At 48.9% G+C, this 19,985-nt stretch overlaps 1 protein-coding gene across 2 annotated transcripts; it reads right to left on the bottom strand.

Annotated features, from left to right (window-relative positions):
- Positions 1 to 1,821: 1,821 nt before the first annotated feature.
- On the bottom strand, positions 1,822 to 19,639 carry LOC138843152 (UL16-binding protein 1-like). Of its 2 annotated transcripts, XM_089332357.1 has the most exons (6): positions 19,376 to 19,495; positions 6,709 to 6,901; positions 3,498 to 3,755; positions 2,833 to 3,108; positions 2,361 to 2,466; positions 1,822 to 2,001 (listed from the first exon to the last, which is right to left on the bottom strand). In XM_089332357.1, the coding sequence occupies exons 2-6, from the start codon at positions 6,794 to 6,796 to the stop codon at positions 1,989 to 1,991; spliced, it is 741 nt and encodes a 246-aa protein (XP_089188483.1). In that variant the 5' UTR covers positions 6,797 to 6,901; positions 19,376 to 19,495; the 3' UTR covers positions 1,822 to 1,988. The 2 variants fall into 2 exon arrangements, with proteins under 2 accessions (XP_089188483.1, XP_069930596.1); XM_070074495.2 differs by lacking the exon at positions 6,709 to 6,901 and having other exon boundaries at positions 19,376 to 19,639.
- Between the last annotated feature and the right edge of the window lie 346 nt (positions 19,640 to 19,985).

Here is a 19,985-nt window from a genome sequence, read left to right as displayed (position 1 = left end):
TCAATAGATACAGAGAAAGCATTTGATGAAATACAGCACCCTCTCATGATGAAAACTCTAAGCCAATTGGGTATAGAAGGAACATTCCTCAACCCGATCAATTTATGACAAACACATGGCCATTGTCCTATGAATGAGGAAAAGCTGGAAGCATTCTCACAGAGATCTGTGAGATCTGGTACCAGACAAGGATGCACACTCTCACAATTGCTATTCAATACAGTCCTGGAAGTTTTAGTCAGAGCCATTTGACAAGAAAAAGAAATCAAAAGGGGCTGGCGCCTCGGCTCAATAGGCTAATCCTCTGCATGTGGCGCCGGCATACCGGATTCTAGTCTGGTTGGGGCACCGGATTCTGTCCTGGTTGCCCCTCTTCCAGGCCAGCTCTCTGCTGTGGCCCGGGATTGCAGTGGAGGATGGCCCAAGTGCTTGGACCCTGCATCCGCATGGGAGACCAGGAGAAGCACCTGGCTCCCGCCTTTGGATCAGCACAGTGTTCTGGCCACAACGTGCTGGCCGCGGTGGCCATTGGAGTGTGAACCAACAGCAAGGGAAGACCTTTCTCTCTGTCTCTCTCTCTCATTGTCCACTCTGCCTGTCAAAAAAAAAAAAGAAAGAAAGAAAGAAAGAAATCAAGAGGATACAAGTTGAGAAGGAGGAAGTGAAACTATCTCTATTTGCAGATGACATGATTTTATATATAGGGGACCCAAAAGACTCTACCCACAGACTATTGGAACTCAGAGAAGAGTTTGGTAAAGTAGCAAGATATAAAGTTAATACACAAAAATCAACAGCCTTTGTATACACAGACAATGCCTTACCTTACACCTTACACAAAATCCACTCAAATCTGTCGAAGACCCAAGTCTATGACATGATACCATCACATTATTAGAAAACATTGGGGAAAACCCTGCAAGACATTGGCATAGGCAAAGAATTCTTAGAAAAATCCCAGAGGCACAGGCAATCAAATCCAAAATTGACAAATGGGATTACTTCAAATTGAGAAGCTTCTGCACTGCAAAGGAAATGCTCAGCAAAGTGAAGAGGCAACTGGTAAAATGGCAGAAATTACTTACCAACTATGCAACTGCTAAAGGATTAATAACCAGAATATGAAAAGAGATCACGAAACTCCACAACAGCAAACAATCCAGTCAAGAAATGAACTAAAGACTTAAACAGGCATTTTTCCAAGGAGGAAATCCAAATGACCAACAGACACCCTAAAAAACGCTCAGGGTCACTAGCCCTCAGGGAAATGCAAATCAAAATTGCAGTGAGGTTTCACCTCACCCCTGTCATAATGGGTTTCATACAGAAATCAATAAACAACATGGCTGGTGTGGATTTGTGGGAAAACGTACCCTAATCCATGGTTGGTAGGAATTAAACTGGTACAGCTACTGTGGAATGTCAGTATTGAGTTACCTCAGAAATTTGAATAGAGACCAAGCATATGACCCAGCCATCCCACTCCTGGGATTTTACCAAGTGAAATGAAATCAGCATATGAAAGAGTTATCTGTACCCTCATGTTTATTGCAATTCAACTCACAATAGCTAAGATATGGAATCAACCCCAATGCCCATTAACTGAAGACTGGATAAAAGAAGTTTTGTGATGAGTACGTATGCATCGACTGTTGAATTCTTTACTTAGGATATGCTAAGTTGATCTCTGTATATAAAGATAATTAAACATGAATCTTAATGAAGAATGGGATGGGAGAGGGAGTAGGAGATGGGATGGTTTGCAGGTGGGAGGGTGGTTATAGGAAGAAAAACCACTATAATCCAAAAGTTGTAATTTTGAAATTTGTATTTATTAAATAGAAATTTTAAATAAGAAAGAAAGACCAAAAAAAAAAAAAAAAGAAACTTGTGCATCAGCCTTCTCTGGCAGCCCAATGTCTCCATCCCATTTGCCTCAAGCTCTTCAAGCTTCCATATCACATCTTGCATCAACTGCACGGGTCAAGCTAGTGAAGACACCTAAGGCACAAAGGCAGAAACAGCAGGAGATCACCTGATAAGGAAAAGGGTGGGGTAGGGATGGAGGAGACAGAGGGATGGATGGTGCTCTGCATGTTCAGACGCTCAGTGTGGATTTTTTCTGACTACACTAAGAGTCCCTGGGGAAGGTGCTGGTGACTCAGAGGGTGGGGCTGGGCATTCTACTGAGGAACATGAGGTCTGCTTCTCCAGGACTCATCTCCACACAAGCAGGTCCAGCTCAGAGGGCAGGGGTGGACTCAGGGAATCCCTTTCCCATTTCCCAAGCCAGCCATCTGCCCTGTGCTTCCCTCCCGGTGCTGCCCTCCATACCTGTCACTCAGAATGGCTCCCCTTACCGGACAAGGAGGACTGAGCCGGTGAGGAGCAGGAGAAAAGTCCAGGACATGGGCATGGTGGCCATGACCTTGGATGGGACGGCTCCTGAGGTTGTGGGTGGCTGCGCTGAAATGGAAGCAGAAGATTGGAGGCCCCCATGCAGACTCCAAACCCCAGGAGAGGCCTTCCAGCTCCTGCTCCTGGGAAAGGCAGCCATGCTGTTGCTGTCATAGGGAGGGACACAGCACTGGATCACGTTCTCAGACACACACACAGACATGCACACACTGGCACAACACACACACATGCATTCATGCCTACATCCTCACATGCACACACAGACACACAGCATGCACACAAATCCATGTTCCCACACACATATCCACCGGCAACCACACCATTGCACCAAAACCCTTGCACACACACATGCACATGGTGGCTTCACCTCATCTCCAGGGAAAACCCCTTCCCGCCACCCCTGGCCCTAGTTACCTGTAGACTCCAGCATCTCCTCCCTGGGCAACAAGAAGTTCCCCAGCCACCTTGTGCAGTCTCCCACGGACACCTTCCGCAAGAACTCAGTCAGCTGCCTGTCATTCTCCCAGGTTGTCTTCATCCAGCTGGCCCCAGGATGAACCTGTGCCCACATTCTGGCGTCCGGGTCAAAGAGGAGGCCGATCTGTCCATCGAAGCTGAACTGCCAGGACCCGTGCCTGCCGCCGCTGGCTCCACACTGACAGCACATCCTGCCCTGCAGGCTCCAGGGATCTGCCCCCATTGGAAAGACATTGTCAGAGATCAGTCTTGACAGGTCCTCTGCCCCACCTGGGATCCACTTCTCCCATCCGTTTCTCTGGTATCTCCTGGCCCTGCTCTGTCCTCTGCATCCTGCACTTCCTCCTGGGGCACTTGAGTGGGGCCAACTTGCAACTTCACAGAAACATAAGGAAGTCCCCATGCCCAGATCAGTCTTGACAGACCCTCTGCCCCACCTGGGATCCTGCATTCCCGTCCCCTTTGCATACCTGGCCCTGATGTCCCACCTCTCCCACCTTGTCGCTGGGCCTCCAAAGGAAGAGCAGTGTCCAGTTCTGCACATGGAAATCCTCAGTCCTGGTTCACAAACCTGCCCTCTGCCCAGGGACTTTCAGGCTCACCCTTGCTTGTGGAATGTTTCATTTCGGCCACTTGCTGGTTGAGGGCGTCCACCACGTCTCGCAGCATTTCTGTCTGCTCTGCCCAGTTGTCAATGGCATCCACTTCCCTCCCAAGGGGGTCAAAAAAGCTGATCTTAGTGAAGCTGCAGTCACAGTGCAGAATCCTCCTGTCATCCACGTGACCTTGAACATCACAGCGTTGCTGTCCATGTCTGGCCTTGGGATTGACAGTTATGTTGTAGCAGAGGGAGTGACTGTCTGTGGAAGAGAAACACGAGTGAGGCGTGGGGATGAGAAAGGACTCACACTCAACCTCTCCCCCAGCTCCAAGACACTCAAGAGCCCACCTGAAGGGCGGGGCTGGGATGCAGGGAAATCAATTCCTGCCATGGCAACTCCATCACTGGCTCCTGACTTTCTCCCACCTGTGCTCCTTGTAATTCATTCAGGTTCTCTGACCAAGTACACAGGGTCCTCACATGGCCCACTAGACTCAGAGGGAGCTGGTGACAGGAGTCCTGTGTAAGCACACACAGTACCTAAGCTCACATGCATCAGAACAGAAACTCCGACACCACGTGCTTAGGAAGTGCAAACCATGGTGTGCATGGTCCCTGGGCAGCCACTGTCTTCTGGGAGCACCTGGCAGAACTGACTCCAAGAGGCAAGAGAAAGACAGAGACAGGTGTGCCTAGGAGGGCAGGACTGAGAACAAGGTTTCCCGAGAGGCAGGCAGTGGGAAACAGCAACGGCTCTCACTGCACGCCTCTGGGTGAAGGAAAGTCTAGGTAACTCGGGGAGTGAGCACACGAGGACACCAACGTCCACCACCAGAGACCGCAGATCTCCACGTACATCCCATGGACGCCGGTCCTGGGTAAAACACAGAACTCGAGCCCAGAACTTCAGTTTCCTGAGCTGGAGCCACCTGTGCCCCTCGCCTGTGAGGAACTCATGGTGGGCGCCCTGTGAAAGGCAGGCGTCTTCTTAACTGCTCCGGAGGTACTGGCTGTAGGTTAGGTAGGAAGTGAGCAGGGAGGGTGTTGGAGAGAGACCCTGGGCCACAGAGGGGCCTCTGGAGGGTGGAGAGCAGCAGGTCCGTTTAGTTCACAGTCATGGTAGGCTCCCATGGCTGGAGATCACAGGAAGCCTGTCAGGAGGGGTTGGGCAAGACCTTGACATCTGCCAGCTCACATTCCTCCCTTAAGGGAGGCCTCTCAGCTGCTGGGAGCTGTTTGAGCAGCAGCCCTGCAAGCACAGGGTGTGAGTCATCCTCCCCTGCGTGTGAAAGAAACTCCTCCTGCAGGAACTTAACACAGATTATGGGTGAGACCACCCTCTAAGGTAGCTGAGTCTGCTGGACAGGTGGTGAAGCAGGTGAACACTGGGTGAATACCAGGCTGATTCCCAGAATTCCCTCTGAGAGGATATCTAGTAACCAGCTAAGGGCTTGCAGGCCATGTAGCATCAGCTGCAACCACCCCGCTCTGAGCTTCCAGCACCACAGGAACCTCAGACAACAAGGGGGTCTTCAAGGTGCTCACAGAAAGTACATGTTCCCAGGAAAACAGGAACTCTGTATGCACAGGTTTCAAAACGTTTTCTGCGCCCAATTAGACACCTTTTCATCCCATCTCTCCACAAATTGGTTGAAGATGTGAATGAATGAATGAATGAATGAACACAGTTGTATTTGCCCCATTCTCCACGGCCAGAGCTCTGTGCTGGGAAAGGCGCCGTGTAGGGCAACTCCTACCTGGAGATCCTAGCCTGGGCCTCCAGTGTGGACAGGTAAGGCCACACCCACTACACAAGGGATGTCCACCCATTTCAGTGTGGTTCTTGGTATGGGACCGGACTCAAGAAGAGGGGGGGGGGCATCCGGCCACGGGCTAGGGGTGACCATGCAGCCTCCCAGCTGCCATCATGAGCAGGGCTCCTCACCCACGAGGTCATTCAAGAGGCAGGCCTGGCAGTCGCCACTGGACATGATTCTCTGGAGCCGGGGGTGTGGGGGCAGGGCCAGATGAGGCAAAGCAGCTGCAGGAGCAGGGAGCCTGTCCCCAGATGCCAGCACGAGGCAGCACCACTCACCCCGAGGTGAGCACACACCTGCGGCTGCAGGGAGTGTCCCCACGTGGACCCAGGACTCCGCTGGACAGCACAGAGGTAGCAGCAACGCTACAAACCACAGGACCCCACCAGAAGCCGCAGCAGGACAGAATCCACTGCTGACTCTCACGCACACACCCGAGACTCCACTCAAGAAGGACACCCTGCGGGCTGGGGCTCCAACAGCCGGGGCATTGAGGATGCCACGAACCTGGGGTGGGCAAATGGGACCCTGCTCAGATCTGGGCCCTAGTTCCTTTGCAAGTTGTCCCTGGCTGGTGATGTCACTGAGGCCACCAAGAAAAATTGAGCAGCTGGGGAGACAGATGACTCAGAGCCAGTAAGTCCCCTTTGCACACAAGTTGGCCAGCTCCTGTGAAAACAAGGCTCGTCACCTACAGTGCTGCCTCCCAGCAGCGAGGGGAAGTGCAGGACAAGGTGCCTGAACCCAGGGTGGTGGTGGGGGGATGGTGGCCCCATCCCTTCAAATTCAGGCACTGGGCTGAGGTCTGGGTGTGCCTGCCTGGGGCGACCTCTGGCAGCGGAATGACGCCATCAGGTAGGGGAGAAGTCAGGACCTGCCAGATGAGAAAGGGACAGATTGGACCTGAAGCCCGGGGCTCCTGGTCCTGTGCCAAACTAGTCTACAGGCTTCCAGTGACTAAGCGACTCAGGACAGACCAGGCCGGATGAGAAAGGCAGACTGGCAGGGAATCCCCGTATTCCTGGTCCTGTGCTGAGATGGCCCCGGGGCTCACAGGACTCATCAACTCAGGAGTGAAGTGGCCTGATGAGGCTGTGAGCGGTGGGGATAGTGGGTGGTGGCTGGCAGCAAGTGGACGCTGGTGGTTGGAGGGGGAGTTGTGGTTGCAGAGCGGAGTCGGGGGATGGCCTTCCTGTAGTGTCTGCACTCATTCGTGCCCCCTGGCTCCGTGCCCACTGACCCCAAGACGGGCCTGGGGCACCATCAGTTTCCACTGCCCCCTCCCATCCTCCTCCTGTGACCTCTAGGAGAAGGGGCCTCAGGGTAGCCACAGGCCTGCGAGGAGGTCTCCACCCTCTCTCCCAGGCCCTGCTCCCCTGCCCTGAAAGCACTCACTGGCCAGCAGTGCCCGGAGCCCGGCTGCCAGCAGAGGCAGGAGCAGAAGCAGCAGGGACGTGAAGCAGCGCAGGGCTAGCAGCTCCATCCCGGAGTGAGTGATTTCAGCACTGACTGCGTATTTAAGGACAGCCAACTCATTTACATACAGTTACAAGGACTTCTTCGCGCCACTGTCTGCTGGCCCTGTGCCCTGGAAATAGAGGGTGGAGTCAGAGCAGTTCTGAGGTAGCAGGCTGACTCCTGTCTGCCAAGTTACCTTTGCCCGCTTTCTGGCTGGGTGGAGTCGCTCCTTGGGAGGCTCAGTGCAATCCAAGACATTGTCAAAGTCTAGCACCTGCACGGCCTGGAGCACTGCAGGTGACAGCTCCCTCGCTCTCTCCCTCATTCCCTCGCTCTCTCTCTCTCCCTCTTTCCCTCTGTGTGTGCGTGCGTGTGTGTGTGTGTGTGTGTGTGTGTTGCTCTGCCTACAGAAGGAAAGGTGGAGGGAGGGTGGGGAGAAGGAGAAGGAGGAGGGAAGGAGGACAGACAGAGGAAGAACATGTGGGTGGGCTGCAGGGAGGCAGGCAGGCAGGCAGGCATCCTGGGTTCCTGGCCTTGTTAAAACCCCACTCCCGGGTGCAGAGGACCTGGGGGGCTGCTGTTCCCCTTGCAGGGCGAGAGGTGTGGATGGAGCACCCCCTGCTGCCCACTGCTGTCTCCGTTGCGAGGAGCGCGAGCTCATGGACACTAGTACATAAATAGAGCACACAGTATTTAGGAAACAAATCTTCTATCAAGTGGAACAGTTTGATGCTTGGCATTGTTGTGCCTGAGCGAGTGCGGACAGAGGAGCGCCACACACTGAAGAGTTTGAGAGTCCTTTATTGCTGGCGGCCTAGAGGGGGCTCATGCCCCAAGAACTCTCGCCCAGAGACCCAAAGCAGCAGGGTGTATAAAGGCAAAAACTGCAAAATCGGGAGAGGAATACATGGTCGCTAAGATGGTGAGGGAGCACATAGTTCCTGGGGTCAAGATAACCTAAAACCTATGCGAAATTAGTATCCATTATAATCTTGACAGTAACAGTTACAACTTAACAATCATCAATTAGAATCTTGACATTAATCCAATTATTGGTTTTAATTATATGTAGGATATAGACAAATCACATTTTTATCATTACCCCGGGTGCACCCTTTCTACTTTCAAGCTTGAGCGATCATGCTAGGGGGTTTCTGTGCTTTGCCAAGTGAGATGTAGTGGACTGCTGGTGTCCGACTGTTTTAGATCATAGTTTCAGACCAGACTCTCACGGTGGGGGGGAGGGTGCTTTCCCAGAATGGAGTCTCAGGTGCTCCACATGGAGTCCCTTCTGTCAAGGTGCTGCTTCAGCATCCAGACTCTCTTGTGCCCTCACTATGCCAGCAGCAACTGTAAAAGGGTCTGGGCTTCCACACTCCACCTTAGCTGCCTCAGACCCCACATCGAAGGCATGGCATGCACCTTCAGGGCGACAGTTAGGCTTCGGCTTCCCAGGAGCATCGGGAAGGCCTGGCCTGCAGGGCTTGAGCAGAGCACACTCTCTGATCCAGGTCCCATGCTGGACCAGGTGCCCAGGGCAGTCGCACTTTCCCTGTGGGAGCTCCCTCCCCGGGCTGTGGCTCACGCACAGTGCACACATAAGGGCCAGGGTGGGAAGTAGAAAGATAAGTAAAGTTGGAAACCTTGGCCAGCCATTATTAACCATGTCCACACAAGAGCCCACGACTGTGTCCGAGGTCCCTAGAACAAGACAGGTACCCTCTTCACCTAGCAGAGAGACATTGTTGGCCTGCACCCAGCACACCATATGCATTCAAACCTCACATTGGGTGCCAGTGGCGGGCTCATCCTGGGAGTCCCGCACACTGTCGGCATGGGTGGGGCACCAGCACTCTTCCATAAGACACACCGGAGACAAGTTTCAGGGCACACGACAGCTTTATTAGCACCAAGCACACCTTGTAAAGGGCAGGCAGAGGGCGCATAACTGATTCAGGGCAGCACTAATTCTATAGCTGAAGGTGGTATTGGTGCCACTATGCTTCTCAATCAGCTTGAAGGTCACATAGGCTCCTAGCTTTCCAGGTGGGCCTGGGCCACACCCAGGAGCGGTTTACCTGATTGGCAGAGGCAGGGCTGGGGGAAACGTGCCTGGGGCTCCTGGGCCTGCCAGCACTCAGATAACTGCATGGGCTAGGCAGGAAGTCTCACGGGATCTCCCACAGTGGAGTGTGCTACATTGGGTTGCTGGGCCAGAGTTAGAACAGGGAATGGCAAGCACAAATAGTGAAGAGATGGGATCCAAGTCATAGCACCAGTGTTACTGAACTGGGGCTAATGGCTCATGACAGGTTAAAATACAGAATCAATACATAAAAACAAAATGGTACAGACACTAACACGAAAAGGAGGGCACAGGCAGTGTCTTCCAGTCTGGATCCAAACTCTCACTGGCCCGGCTGCTTGCAGTCTCTCTCCTTATATTCAGTGTTTCTCTTTGTAACTTGGGTCTTAAACTGGGTTCTTCCAGGTGTTAATTAAAAAAGCTAACAACAACAACAAAAAAAGGACTCTTTGACCAAGTCTCCCAGGTCTTCCCTATTCCCTCAAAGGAACGCTTCCACATAGGACTCTGGGCCACTCAGCATGGAATGTGGGCTCTTGGGCTAGGCAGGGCCTACATCCTTCCTCAGCCTAATGAGGTCACAGGAGACAGAGCTCGTCCTGTTTCCCAGTAGAAGAAGGAAGGGGCTGGAGTCCCTGGGTATGGGAGCTGTAGGTGAAGAGAACTCCATATGAGTGGAGCCAAGAGGCCCAAAGGGCTGCAAGCACTTTCCACGGCCCAACAACTCCAAAGGCACCCAGTGGTGAATGTCCCAGATAGGCAGCGTCATGTCAGTCGTGTGGTCCTTGTGGTTGATTCCAGCATCACAGATGGGAGAGGCCCTGGTTAGAGAAGACAGGCGATGCCCTGCTCCAGGACAGCTCCAGCTACTCCTAGAGTCCTCTGGTCTCAGGAATTCTCCACCCCGCCCCCCCATCAGATGCAATAAAGAAGGAATTTTCCTCAGATTCTCAGCATAGATGCTGTTCCCCTGCCCGCCCACTCTGCCTCTCCGGAGAGTGGACTTTGCTTACAATAAACCTTGCTTGTTCATTTTAACCTTGGAGCATCCCAGAGTTCTCTTCCTGCAGGGGGACCAAGACCTTAGACACGTTCTCTGGTAACAGGAATGCCCTGCCCTCCGCTCTTAGGAGTTGGTTCCCAAAGGCCTTCCCACCCCTCATCCTGGGATGGGCTCAGCCTCCTCTTTGTTTGGAGGATGGAATCACTGACAATGACTCCTCAAGTGGAGAGTCCATGCTGCTTGCTGCCCACAAACCCTGTGCCTGTGTTCCTGTGCCCCAATCTCCCATGACTGGGCCCTGAATCTGCGCTACACAATCCTGAGCTGGCTAAGCCTTCTTCAACCAACAGGTCATAAACCAGCTGCTGAACCTGGTGTAGGAAAGGGCCCTTCCCTCGCCCTCCACCAGGCTGGCTCGTGGCAGTGAGAATTTCTTAGAACTCAGACAGAGAGGATTAGGTTCCGGGCAAGATGGCGGAATAGGAAGGGCGCACACTGATAGTCTGGGGAGAGATAGTTTAATAAAAGTGGAGATACTGCAGGTTCAAGGAAGAGTAGGGGAGGAAACAGCAGAAGAAACTCTTCCGGAACGCGTGATTCACAGTGGACCTGCGTGGAGAGCGTGGGAGCCCACAGTTCGGGACACCAGCGGCAGACTCAACACACCAGCGCTGGAACGCGAGGTGAGCTGAACCTCAATAGCCCGAGACACCGGCAGGCAAGCGGAGAGAGGAGACTAGAGGGAATGACCCCCGGGGGGGGGGGGAGTTCACCAGGCTAACTGGAAGAGAGAGAGAGAGAGAGAAAATAAAAAAGTGACTGGTATGGACACGGGTTTCTCTCTCTCCGCTCACCTCTCAAGGGCGAGCAAGACAAAGAGCAGGCGCCATCTTGGACATACGTCATAAGCAGAGCGACCTCAGGTCTGCACTGGCCCTGAGCCTAGCAGAAAAACCTGACTCTGGGCGGGGCGAATTAACAGGAGATTAGGACCTAGTAAATTTGTGGTGCTACTGAACTGAGACTGTGAAAAAAGAGACGGTGGGAGAGAGAACTCACAGAATTCACGTGAGTACTCTCCAGAGACGCTACCATTCCGTAACTTTGGCAACCCAGTGGGAGACTGAAGGATAATTTGAGCCCACTCTGAGGGCAGAACAGATTCCCTGGGTGGTCCTTGGGAAAGAGCTTCCAATCTCTGGCTCCTGTGGGTATATCATTTGCCTGATAACTACCTCCAACTTCGTTCAGCTGTGCGGAATTACTTCCCTTTTGTATCAAAAAAAGAAAGAGAGAGAGATCTATCACACCTAACCTGGGAGTGTCACCTTTGGCACACCAAACAGAGCTCTCAGGCCACACCCATCTCAAGCCTCTAAGGCTCCATCAAAAACAGTCCACTTAATCTAGAGTCATAGTATAACAAGAAAAAGCACCACAGTGAAGAAACCAAATATCTCCAATATGCCAAATAACAAACGCAAAAACCAAGGTAATAAAAACAAGGAAGTCACCATGAAGCCCTCAAATGAAAAAGACACCCCAATTCAAGATTATGAAGATGATGAGATAGAAGAAATGCAAGAAGCAGATCTCAAAAAATTGATAAGAACATTAAGAAGTTCTCAAAAACAAATTCTTGAACTACAGAAATCCTTAATGGACAAGATAGAAAATCTCTCTCATGAAAATGAAATATTAAGGAGGAATCAAAATGAAACAAAACAACTAGTACAACAGGAAACTGTGATAGTGACGAGAAATAATAATGAAGTGAAGAATTCAATAGATCAAATGAAAAACACAATAGAGAGCCTTACAAACAGAATGGGTGAAGCAGAAGAGAGAATATCAGACTTAGAAGACAGAGAACAGGAAAGGATACAGTCAGACCAAAGAAAAGAAGAGGAAATTAGAAATCTAAAACATATTGTCAGGAATCTTCAGGATACTATTAAAAAAACCAACATTCGGGTTCTAGGAGTTCCTGAAGGCATGGAGAGGGAGAAAGGATTAGCAGGCCTTTTTAGTGAGATATTAGCAGAAACTTTCCCAGGTTTGGAGAAGGACAGAGAAATCCTAGTACAGGAAGCTCACAGAACCCCTAATAAACACGACCAAAAGAGATCCTCACCACGACACGTTGTAATTAAACTCTCCACAGTGAAACATAAAGAAAAGATCCTAAAATGTGCAAGAGAGAAACGTCAGATTACTCTCAGAGGATCTCCAATCAGACTCACAGCTGACTTCTCATCAGAAACTCTACAAGCTAGGAGGGAATGGCGAGATATAGCCCAGGTACTAAGAGAGAACAACTGCCAGCCCAGAATATTATATCCTGCAAAGCTATCATCTGTGAATGAAGGTGAAATAAAGACTTTTCATAGCAAACAGAAATTGAAAGAATTTGTTGCCACCTGTCCAGCCCTGCAAAAGATGCTTAAAGATGTGTTACACACAGAAACACAGAAACACGGTCATCAATATGAAAGAAGGTAAAGGAAGGAAACCTCACAGCAAAAGATCACAGGGAATTCAAAGCATATATTAGAACTTATCTTTGGCAAATGGCAGGGCAAAGTTACCACTTATCATTAGTCACATTGAACGTTAATACCTGAACTGTCCAGTTAAAAGACACCGATTGGCTGATTGGGTTAAGGAACAAAACCCATCTATTTGCTGCTTACAAGAAACGCATCTTTCCAACAAAGATCCATACAGACTGAAAGTGAAAGGCTGGAAAAAGATATACCATGCCAACAGAAACGAAAAAAGAGCGGGTGTAGCCATCTTAATATCGGACAACATAAACTTTACCACAAAAACTGTTAAGAGTGACAAAGAGGGACACTATATAATGATTAAGGGATCAATTCAACAAGAAGATATAACAATTATCCATGTATATGCACCTAACTACAGGGCACCAGTTTATCTAAAAGATTTGTTAACGGACTTAAAGGGAGACTTAGACCCCAATACCATAGTACTGGGGGACTTCAATACTCCACTCTCAGAAATAGACAGATCAACAGGACAGAAGATCAACAAGGATACAGTAGATTTAAACGACACTATAGCCCAAATGGATCTAACAGATATATACAGAACTTTCAATCCTACAACTAAAGATTTTACATTCTTCTCAGCAGTACATGGAACCTTCTCTAGGATTGACCACATACTAGGACATAAAGCAAGTCTCAGCAAATTCAAAAGAATTAGAATCATACCATGCAGCTTCTCAGACCATAAAGGAATGAAGTTGGAAATTAGCAACTCAGGAATCCCTAGAGCATATGCAAGCACATGGAGATTGAACAACATGCTCCTGAATGAACAATGGGTCATAGAAGAAATCAAAAGAGAAATCAAAAACTTTCTGGAAGTAAATGAGGATAACAGCACAACATACCAAAACTTATGGGACGCAGCAAAAGCAGTGTTAAGAGGAAAGTTTATATCAATAGGTGCCTACATCAAGAAATTGGAAAGGCACCAAACAGATGAGCTTTCAATTCACCTCAGAAGAGAAATAATTAAAATCAGAGAAGAAATCAACAGGATTGAATCAAGAAAAACATTCCAAAAAATCAGCCAAACGAGGAGCTGGTTTTTTGAGAAAATAAACAAAATTGACACCCCATTGGCCCAACTAACTAAAAAAAAGAAGAGAAAAGACCCAAATCAATAAAATCAGAGATGAAAAAGGAAATGTAACAACAGACACCACAGAAATAAAAAGAATCATCAGAAATTACTACAAGGACTTGTATGCCAGCAAACAGGAAACCTATCAGAAATGGATAGATTACTGGACACATGCAACCTACCTAAATTGAACCAGGAAGACATCGAAAACCTAAACAGACCCATAACTGAGACAGAAATTGAAACAGTACTAAAGGCCCTCCCAACAAAGAAAAGCCCAGGACCAGATGAATTCACTGCTGAATTCTACCAGACATTTAAAGAAGAACTAACTCCAATTCTCAAAATATTCAGAACAATTGAAAAAGAGGGAATCCTCCCGAATTCTTTCTATGAAGCCAGCATCACCTTAATTCCTAAGCTGGGAAAGATGCAGCATTGAAAGAGAATTACAGACCAATATCCCTGATGAACATAGATGCAAAAATCCTCAATAAAATTCTCGCCAATAGAATGCAACAACACATCAGAAAGATCATCCACCCAGACCAAGTGGGATTTATCCCTGGTATGCAGGGATGGTTTAATGTGCGCAAGACAATCAATGTGATACACCACATTAACAGACTGCAGAAGAAAAACCATATGATTCTCTCAATAGATGCCGAGAAAGCATTTGATAAAATACAACACCCGTTCATGATGAAAACTCTAAGCAAACTGGGTTTGGAAGGAACATTCCTCAATACAATCAAAGCAATCTATGAAAAACCCACAGCCAACATCCTATTGAATGGGGAAAAGTTGGAAGCATTTCCACTGAGATCTGGTACCAGACAGGGATGCCCACTCTCACCACTGCTATTCAATATAGTTCTGGAGGTTCTAGCCAGAGCTATTAGGCAAGAAAAAGAAATTAAAGGGATACAAATTGGGAAGGAAGAACTCAAACTATCCCTCTTTGCAGATGACATGATTATTTAGGGGACCCAAAGAACTCTATTAAGAGACTATTAGAACTCATAGAAGATTTTGGCAAAGTAGCAGGGTATAAAATCAATGCACAAAAATCAACAGCCTTTGTATACACAGACAATGCCATGGCTGAGGAAGAACTTCTAAGATCAATCCCATTCACAATAGCTACAAAAACAATCAAATACCTTGGAATAAACTTAACCAAGGATGTTAAAGATATCTACGATGAAAATTACAGAACCTTAAAGAAAGAAATAGAAGAGGATACCAAGAAATGGAAAAATCTTCCATGCTCATGGATTGGAAGAATCAATATCATCAAAATGTCCATTCTCCCAAAAGCAATTTATAGATTCAATGCAATACCAATCAAGATACCAAAGACCTTCTTCTCAGATCTGGAAAAAATGGTGCTGAAATTTATATGGAGGCACAAGAGACCTCAAATAGCTAAACCAATCTTGTACAACAAAAACAAAGCTGGAGGCATCACAATACCAGATTTCAGGACATACTACAGGGCAGTTGTAATCAAAACAGCATGGTACTGGTACAGAAACAGATGGATAGACCAATGGAACAGAATTGAAACACCAGAAATCAACCCAAACATCTACAGCCAACTTATATTTGATCAAGGATCTAAAACCAATTCCTGGAGCAAGCACAGTCTATTCAATAAATGGTGCTGGGAAAACTGGATTTCCACGTGCAGAAGCATGAAGCAAGACCCCTACCTTACACCTTACACAAAAATCCACTCAACATGGATTAAAGACCTAAATCTACGACCTGACACCATCAAGTTACTAGAGAACATTGGAGAAACCCTTCAAGATATTGGCACAGGCAAAGAATTTCTGGAAAAGACCCGGGAGGCACAGGCAGTCAAAGCCAAAATCAACTATTGGGATTGCCTCAAATTGAGAAGTTTCTGTACTGCAAAAGGAACAGTCAGGAGAGTGAAGAGACAACTGACAGAATGGGAAAAATATTTGCAAACTATGCAACAGATAACGGGTTAATAACCAGAATCTACAAAGAGATCAAGAAACTCCACAAAAACAAAACAAACAACCCACCTAAGAGATGGGCCAAGGACCTCAATAGACATTTTTCAAAAGAGGAAATCCAAATGGCCAACAGGCACATGAAAAAATGTTCAAGGTCACTAGCAATCAGGGAAATGCAAATCAAAACCACAATGAGGTTTCACCTCACCCCGGTTAGAATGGCTCACATACAGAAATCTACCAACAACAGATGCTGGCAAGGATGTGGGGAAAAAGGGACACGAACCCACTGTTGGTGGGAATGCAAACTGGTCAAGCCACTATGGAAGTCAGTCTGGAGATTCTTCAGAAACCTGAATATAACCCTACCGTTTGACCCAGCCATCCCACTCCTTGGAATTTACCCAAAGGAATTTAAATTGGCAAACAGAAAAGCGGTCTGCACCCTAATGTTTATTGCAGCACAATTCACAATAGCCAAGACCTGGAACCAATCTAAATGCCCATCAACGGTAGACTGGATAAAGAAATTATGGGATATGTACTCTTTAGAATACTATACTGCAGTAAGAAACAATGAAATCCAGTCATTTGCAACAAAATGGAGGAACCTGGAACACATCATGCTGAGTGAACTAAGCCAGTCCCAAAGGGACAAATACCATATGTTCTCCCTGATCGGTGACAACTGACTGAACACCAAAAAGGAAACCTGTTGAAGTGAAATGGACACTATGAGAAACGGTGACTGGATCAGCATAGCCCTGACTGTTAATGAACAACTTAATACATTATCACTCTTAGTAGTTTTTTTTGTCTGTTCTACTTAATATGACTGGTTTAATTCTGTAATTAATACATAGTTATTTTTAAGTGTTGAAATTTAACTGAAATGTGATCCCTGTTAAACATAAGAGTGGGAATAAGAGAGGGAAGAGATGTACAATTTGGGACATGCTCAAGCTGACTTGCCCCAAATGGTAGAGTTAGAAACATACCAGGGGACTCCAATTTAATCCCATCAAGGTGGCATGTACCAATGCCATCTCACTAGTCCAAGTGATCAATTTCAGTTCACAATTGATCATAATGAAAGAACTAAGAGTCAAAGGGAGCACATAAACAAGTCTAGTACCTGCTAATACTAACCGATAGAATAAATAAAGGGGAGAGTGATCCAACATGGGAAGCAAGATACTCAGCAGACTCATAGAATGGCGGATGTCCTAAACAGCACTCTGGCCTCAGAATCAGCCCTAAAGGCATTCCGATCTGGCTGAAAAGCCCATGAGAGTATTTCAGGCATGGAAAGCCAAGACACTCTGGAAAAAAAAAAAAACACCTAAATGAAAGATCTCTGTGAGTGAGATCCCAGTGGAAAGAACAGGTCTTCAAAGAAGGAGGTACCTTTCTCTGAAGGGAGGAGAGAACCACTATGACCTTGTCTAAACAAGATAAGAGTCGGAGAACTCAAGGGGCTTCCATAGCCTTGGAAACTCATGACTGGTGTATAGGGAGATTACTGATGCCATAAACAGGAGTGTCAATTTGCAAAGTCAACAACAGGAGTCACTGTGCACTTACTCCTCATGTAGGATCTCTGTCCTTAATGTGCTGTACATTGAGGCTTAATGCTATAACGAGTACTCAAACAGTATATTTCACTTTGTGTTTCTATGTGGGTGCAAACTGTTGAAATCTTTACTTATTGGATACTAAACTGATCTTCTGTTAAAAAAAAAAAAGAAGAAATTAGCAATTCCCAACTTGACTCTCACTGGGATTAAACATGACAATAGGACTGATCTGATTTCATCATCATTTAAAAAATCATCTATTATTTTTCACTTTATGTTTCTGTGTGGGAGCAAACTGTTGAAATCTTTACTTAATGTATGCTAAACTGATCTTCTGTATATAAAGAGAATTGAAAATGAATCCTCATGTGAATGGAAGGGGAGAGGGAATGGGAAAGGGGAGGGTGGTGGGTGGGAGGGACGTTATGGGGGGGAAGCCATTGTAATCCATAAGCCGTACTTTGGAAATTTATATTCATTAAATAAAAGTTAAAAAAAAAAGAATTCAGACAGAGATCAGACTAGACAGATCCTCTGCCCCACCTGGTATCCACTTCTCCCGTCCGTCCCTCTGGTATCTCCTGGCCATGCTCTGTCCTCTGCATCTTGCACTTCCTTTTGGGGCACTTGGAAGAGAGAGAAAGGGGAAGATCTTCCTTCCACTGGCTTACTGGCTCACTCCCTAAATCGCTGCAAATGGGGCCCGGTCCCTAGTACTTGGGCCATTCTCCAATGCTCTCCCAGGCACATTAGCAGGGAGTTGGATCAGAAGTGGACCAACCAGGACTTGAACTAGCACCCATATGGATGCTGGCACTGCAGATGGCGGCTTAACCCACTGTACCACAGCACCAGCCCCCAGGGCTATTCCTAATGGAGAATCAGGACATGGGCTCCCAGTGTCCCGTGCCACTCGCAGCAGGGACATGCATACCATTTGAGTGTGACTCCTGGTTTGAGACTGGGCCCTGGGAGAGAGGAGGCTTCTAGTCATGGGCTCTCGGTGACCACCAGCCTCAGGGCTGCCGTCATGAGCTGGATTCCTCACTCCCTAGGTCATGAGAAAGGCCCAGCAGCCACAGATGGACAGGATCTCAGCTGGCCGAGCAGGGCCGGAGGGAACTCAGCGACTGCAGGGGCAGGTGGCCCACTCTCTGAGATACCAGCACTTAGGCAGCACCTCCTGCCCTCAGCTCACACCTGTAGTTCCTGGACTGACCCTCTGGCCCACGTAAGCCACGCGGCTGCTGGGTAAGAGAGAAGGGACAGTAGGCCCCAAACCACAGGACTCCACTGCTATCCCTAGAGGCCACCAGAAGCCACAGGCAAGATAGGACCCACTGCTGCGTCTTACACAGGCAGCAGGGACTCCCCCTGAAGCCACCACGGCAGGGTTGCACCCGGTAGTCGGGTATTCTCATCTGGGGTAGGCAAAGTAGGATGGCGGCCAACTCTGGGCTCCATTCGTTTGCATGGCGTCTCTGTCTGCCTTGGGAATGGGGGGAGTCGGCAGGAAGCTCAGGCAGGGACAGGTGAGCTGGAGTTTCCGCCTGCCCCGCACTGTGTCTCTGTGCCCCTCACCTGTCAGCCCAGGATGCCCACTTTCCCACCACACCCTTGTGGCTCATCCAGGACCAGGAAGCAGGAGACACCATGATGGCCATGTGGAAATTAAACTCCACCTGGAGGCACCTTGAAGCCTCAGAGTGCCGCACACAAGCCCAATTTCACTGTATTTAGGCATTCGGTTAGGGCGCCTCCCTCTATCTCACAGGAGGCTGATGGAGCATGTGAATCCCTCCCTCTCCGGCTTCCCCTCCCCCCACAGGTAACTGGGGCCCACGCGTGACAGGTATCTCTGTGTGGGGTGGTCCACAGGCACGTGTGAGTGTATATTCTCTGTTAATTAAATATATTGCTCGCACGTGAGCATGGTGGTTTTTTTGTTTTGTTTTTTCCCCTCTGCTTTAAACTCTTAGCTCTGAGGCAAGCACCAGGAGTAAAGATTCAATCGCAGGCCCACAGCACTTGCACACGAGGCAGGTGAATATGAGACAGACATGAGGCAGCCACAGCTGGTCCCTATGTAGGAGGCTCCTGCCTGTGATCTCGATCTCCATCCCTGTGCACTGCAGCTGCAGGACGCCCCGCGGTTTCCGCTGCCATTGCCCTGGCTTCACCTCGCGCCCCGAGGACGCATTTTGCCCGGATTTCTCTGGCCACCGCGCTCATGCCCCACTCTCCTCGCCAGCGCCCTGTGGAGGTGCGGAGGCGCCAGAGCCCAGCTCACCTGCTGCCCGCGCCGCGAGGTGCCGTCCCGCAGCTGGAGCGGAACCTGGAAGCAAGGAAGGAACTTGCCAACTCCAGCCAGCGCCGCGGACGACCCGAACCCTGGAGTTGCCTTCTCCACACGCGGCAGGGGCACAGAAAAGCCTGCGGGTGTGCGGTGCCGCTGCAAACATGGGGCTTGTAGGAAGTGCTCACAGGTGGTGACTCAGAGCCCAGGGCTCCGCTGCCCGGTGCCGCCAGCCCGCGCCTCGCACTTCCTCTCCGCTTTCTTAAGGCTTTTTTTTTTTTTTTTTGAATATTTTATTTTTATTGTACGCGCAGAGAAACAGAGACCTTGCATTCATTGTCTCATTCCCCAGCGCCTGCAGCAGCCAGGGCTGGGCCAGGAATCCAGGACCAAGAACTGCATGTGGGTCTCCCGGGAGGGTCACAGGGGCTCTGGTACTGGAGCTCTCACCAGCAGGGAGCGCGATCCAGGGGGAGTGGCAGGGACTGCACCCAGGCACCCCCTTAGGGATATGGGGTTCCCGAGGCTGCGGGTGCAGCCTCTTCTTCAGATGTGCCCCCCACCCCTTCCTGTCTTCATAAAACAAAGAACTCATTAAGAATAA

Source organism: Oryctolagus cuniculus, chromosome 5 (genome assembly GCF_051225735.1).
Source record: "Oryctolagus cuniculus isolate XC-2025 breed Fujian yellow rabbit chromosome 5, ASM5122573v1, whole genome shotgun sequence".
NCBI lineage: Eukaryota > Metazoa > Chordata > Mammalia > Lagomorpha > Leporidae > Oryctolagus > Oryctolagus cuniculus.
Note: the sequence above shows the minus strand (reverse complement) of the source record. Positions and strands in the feature narration are given on the sequence as shown.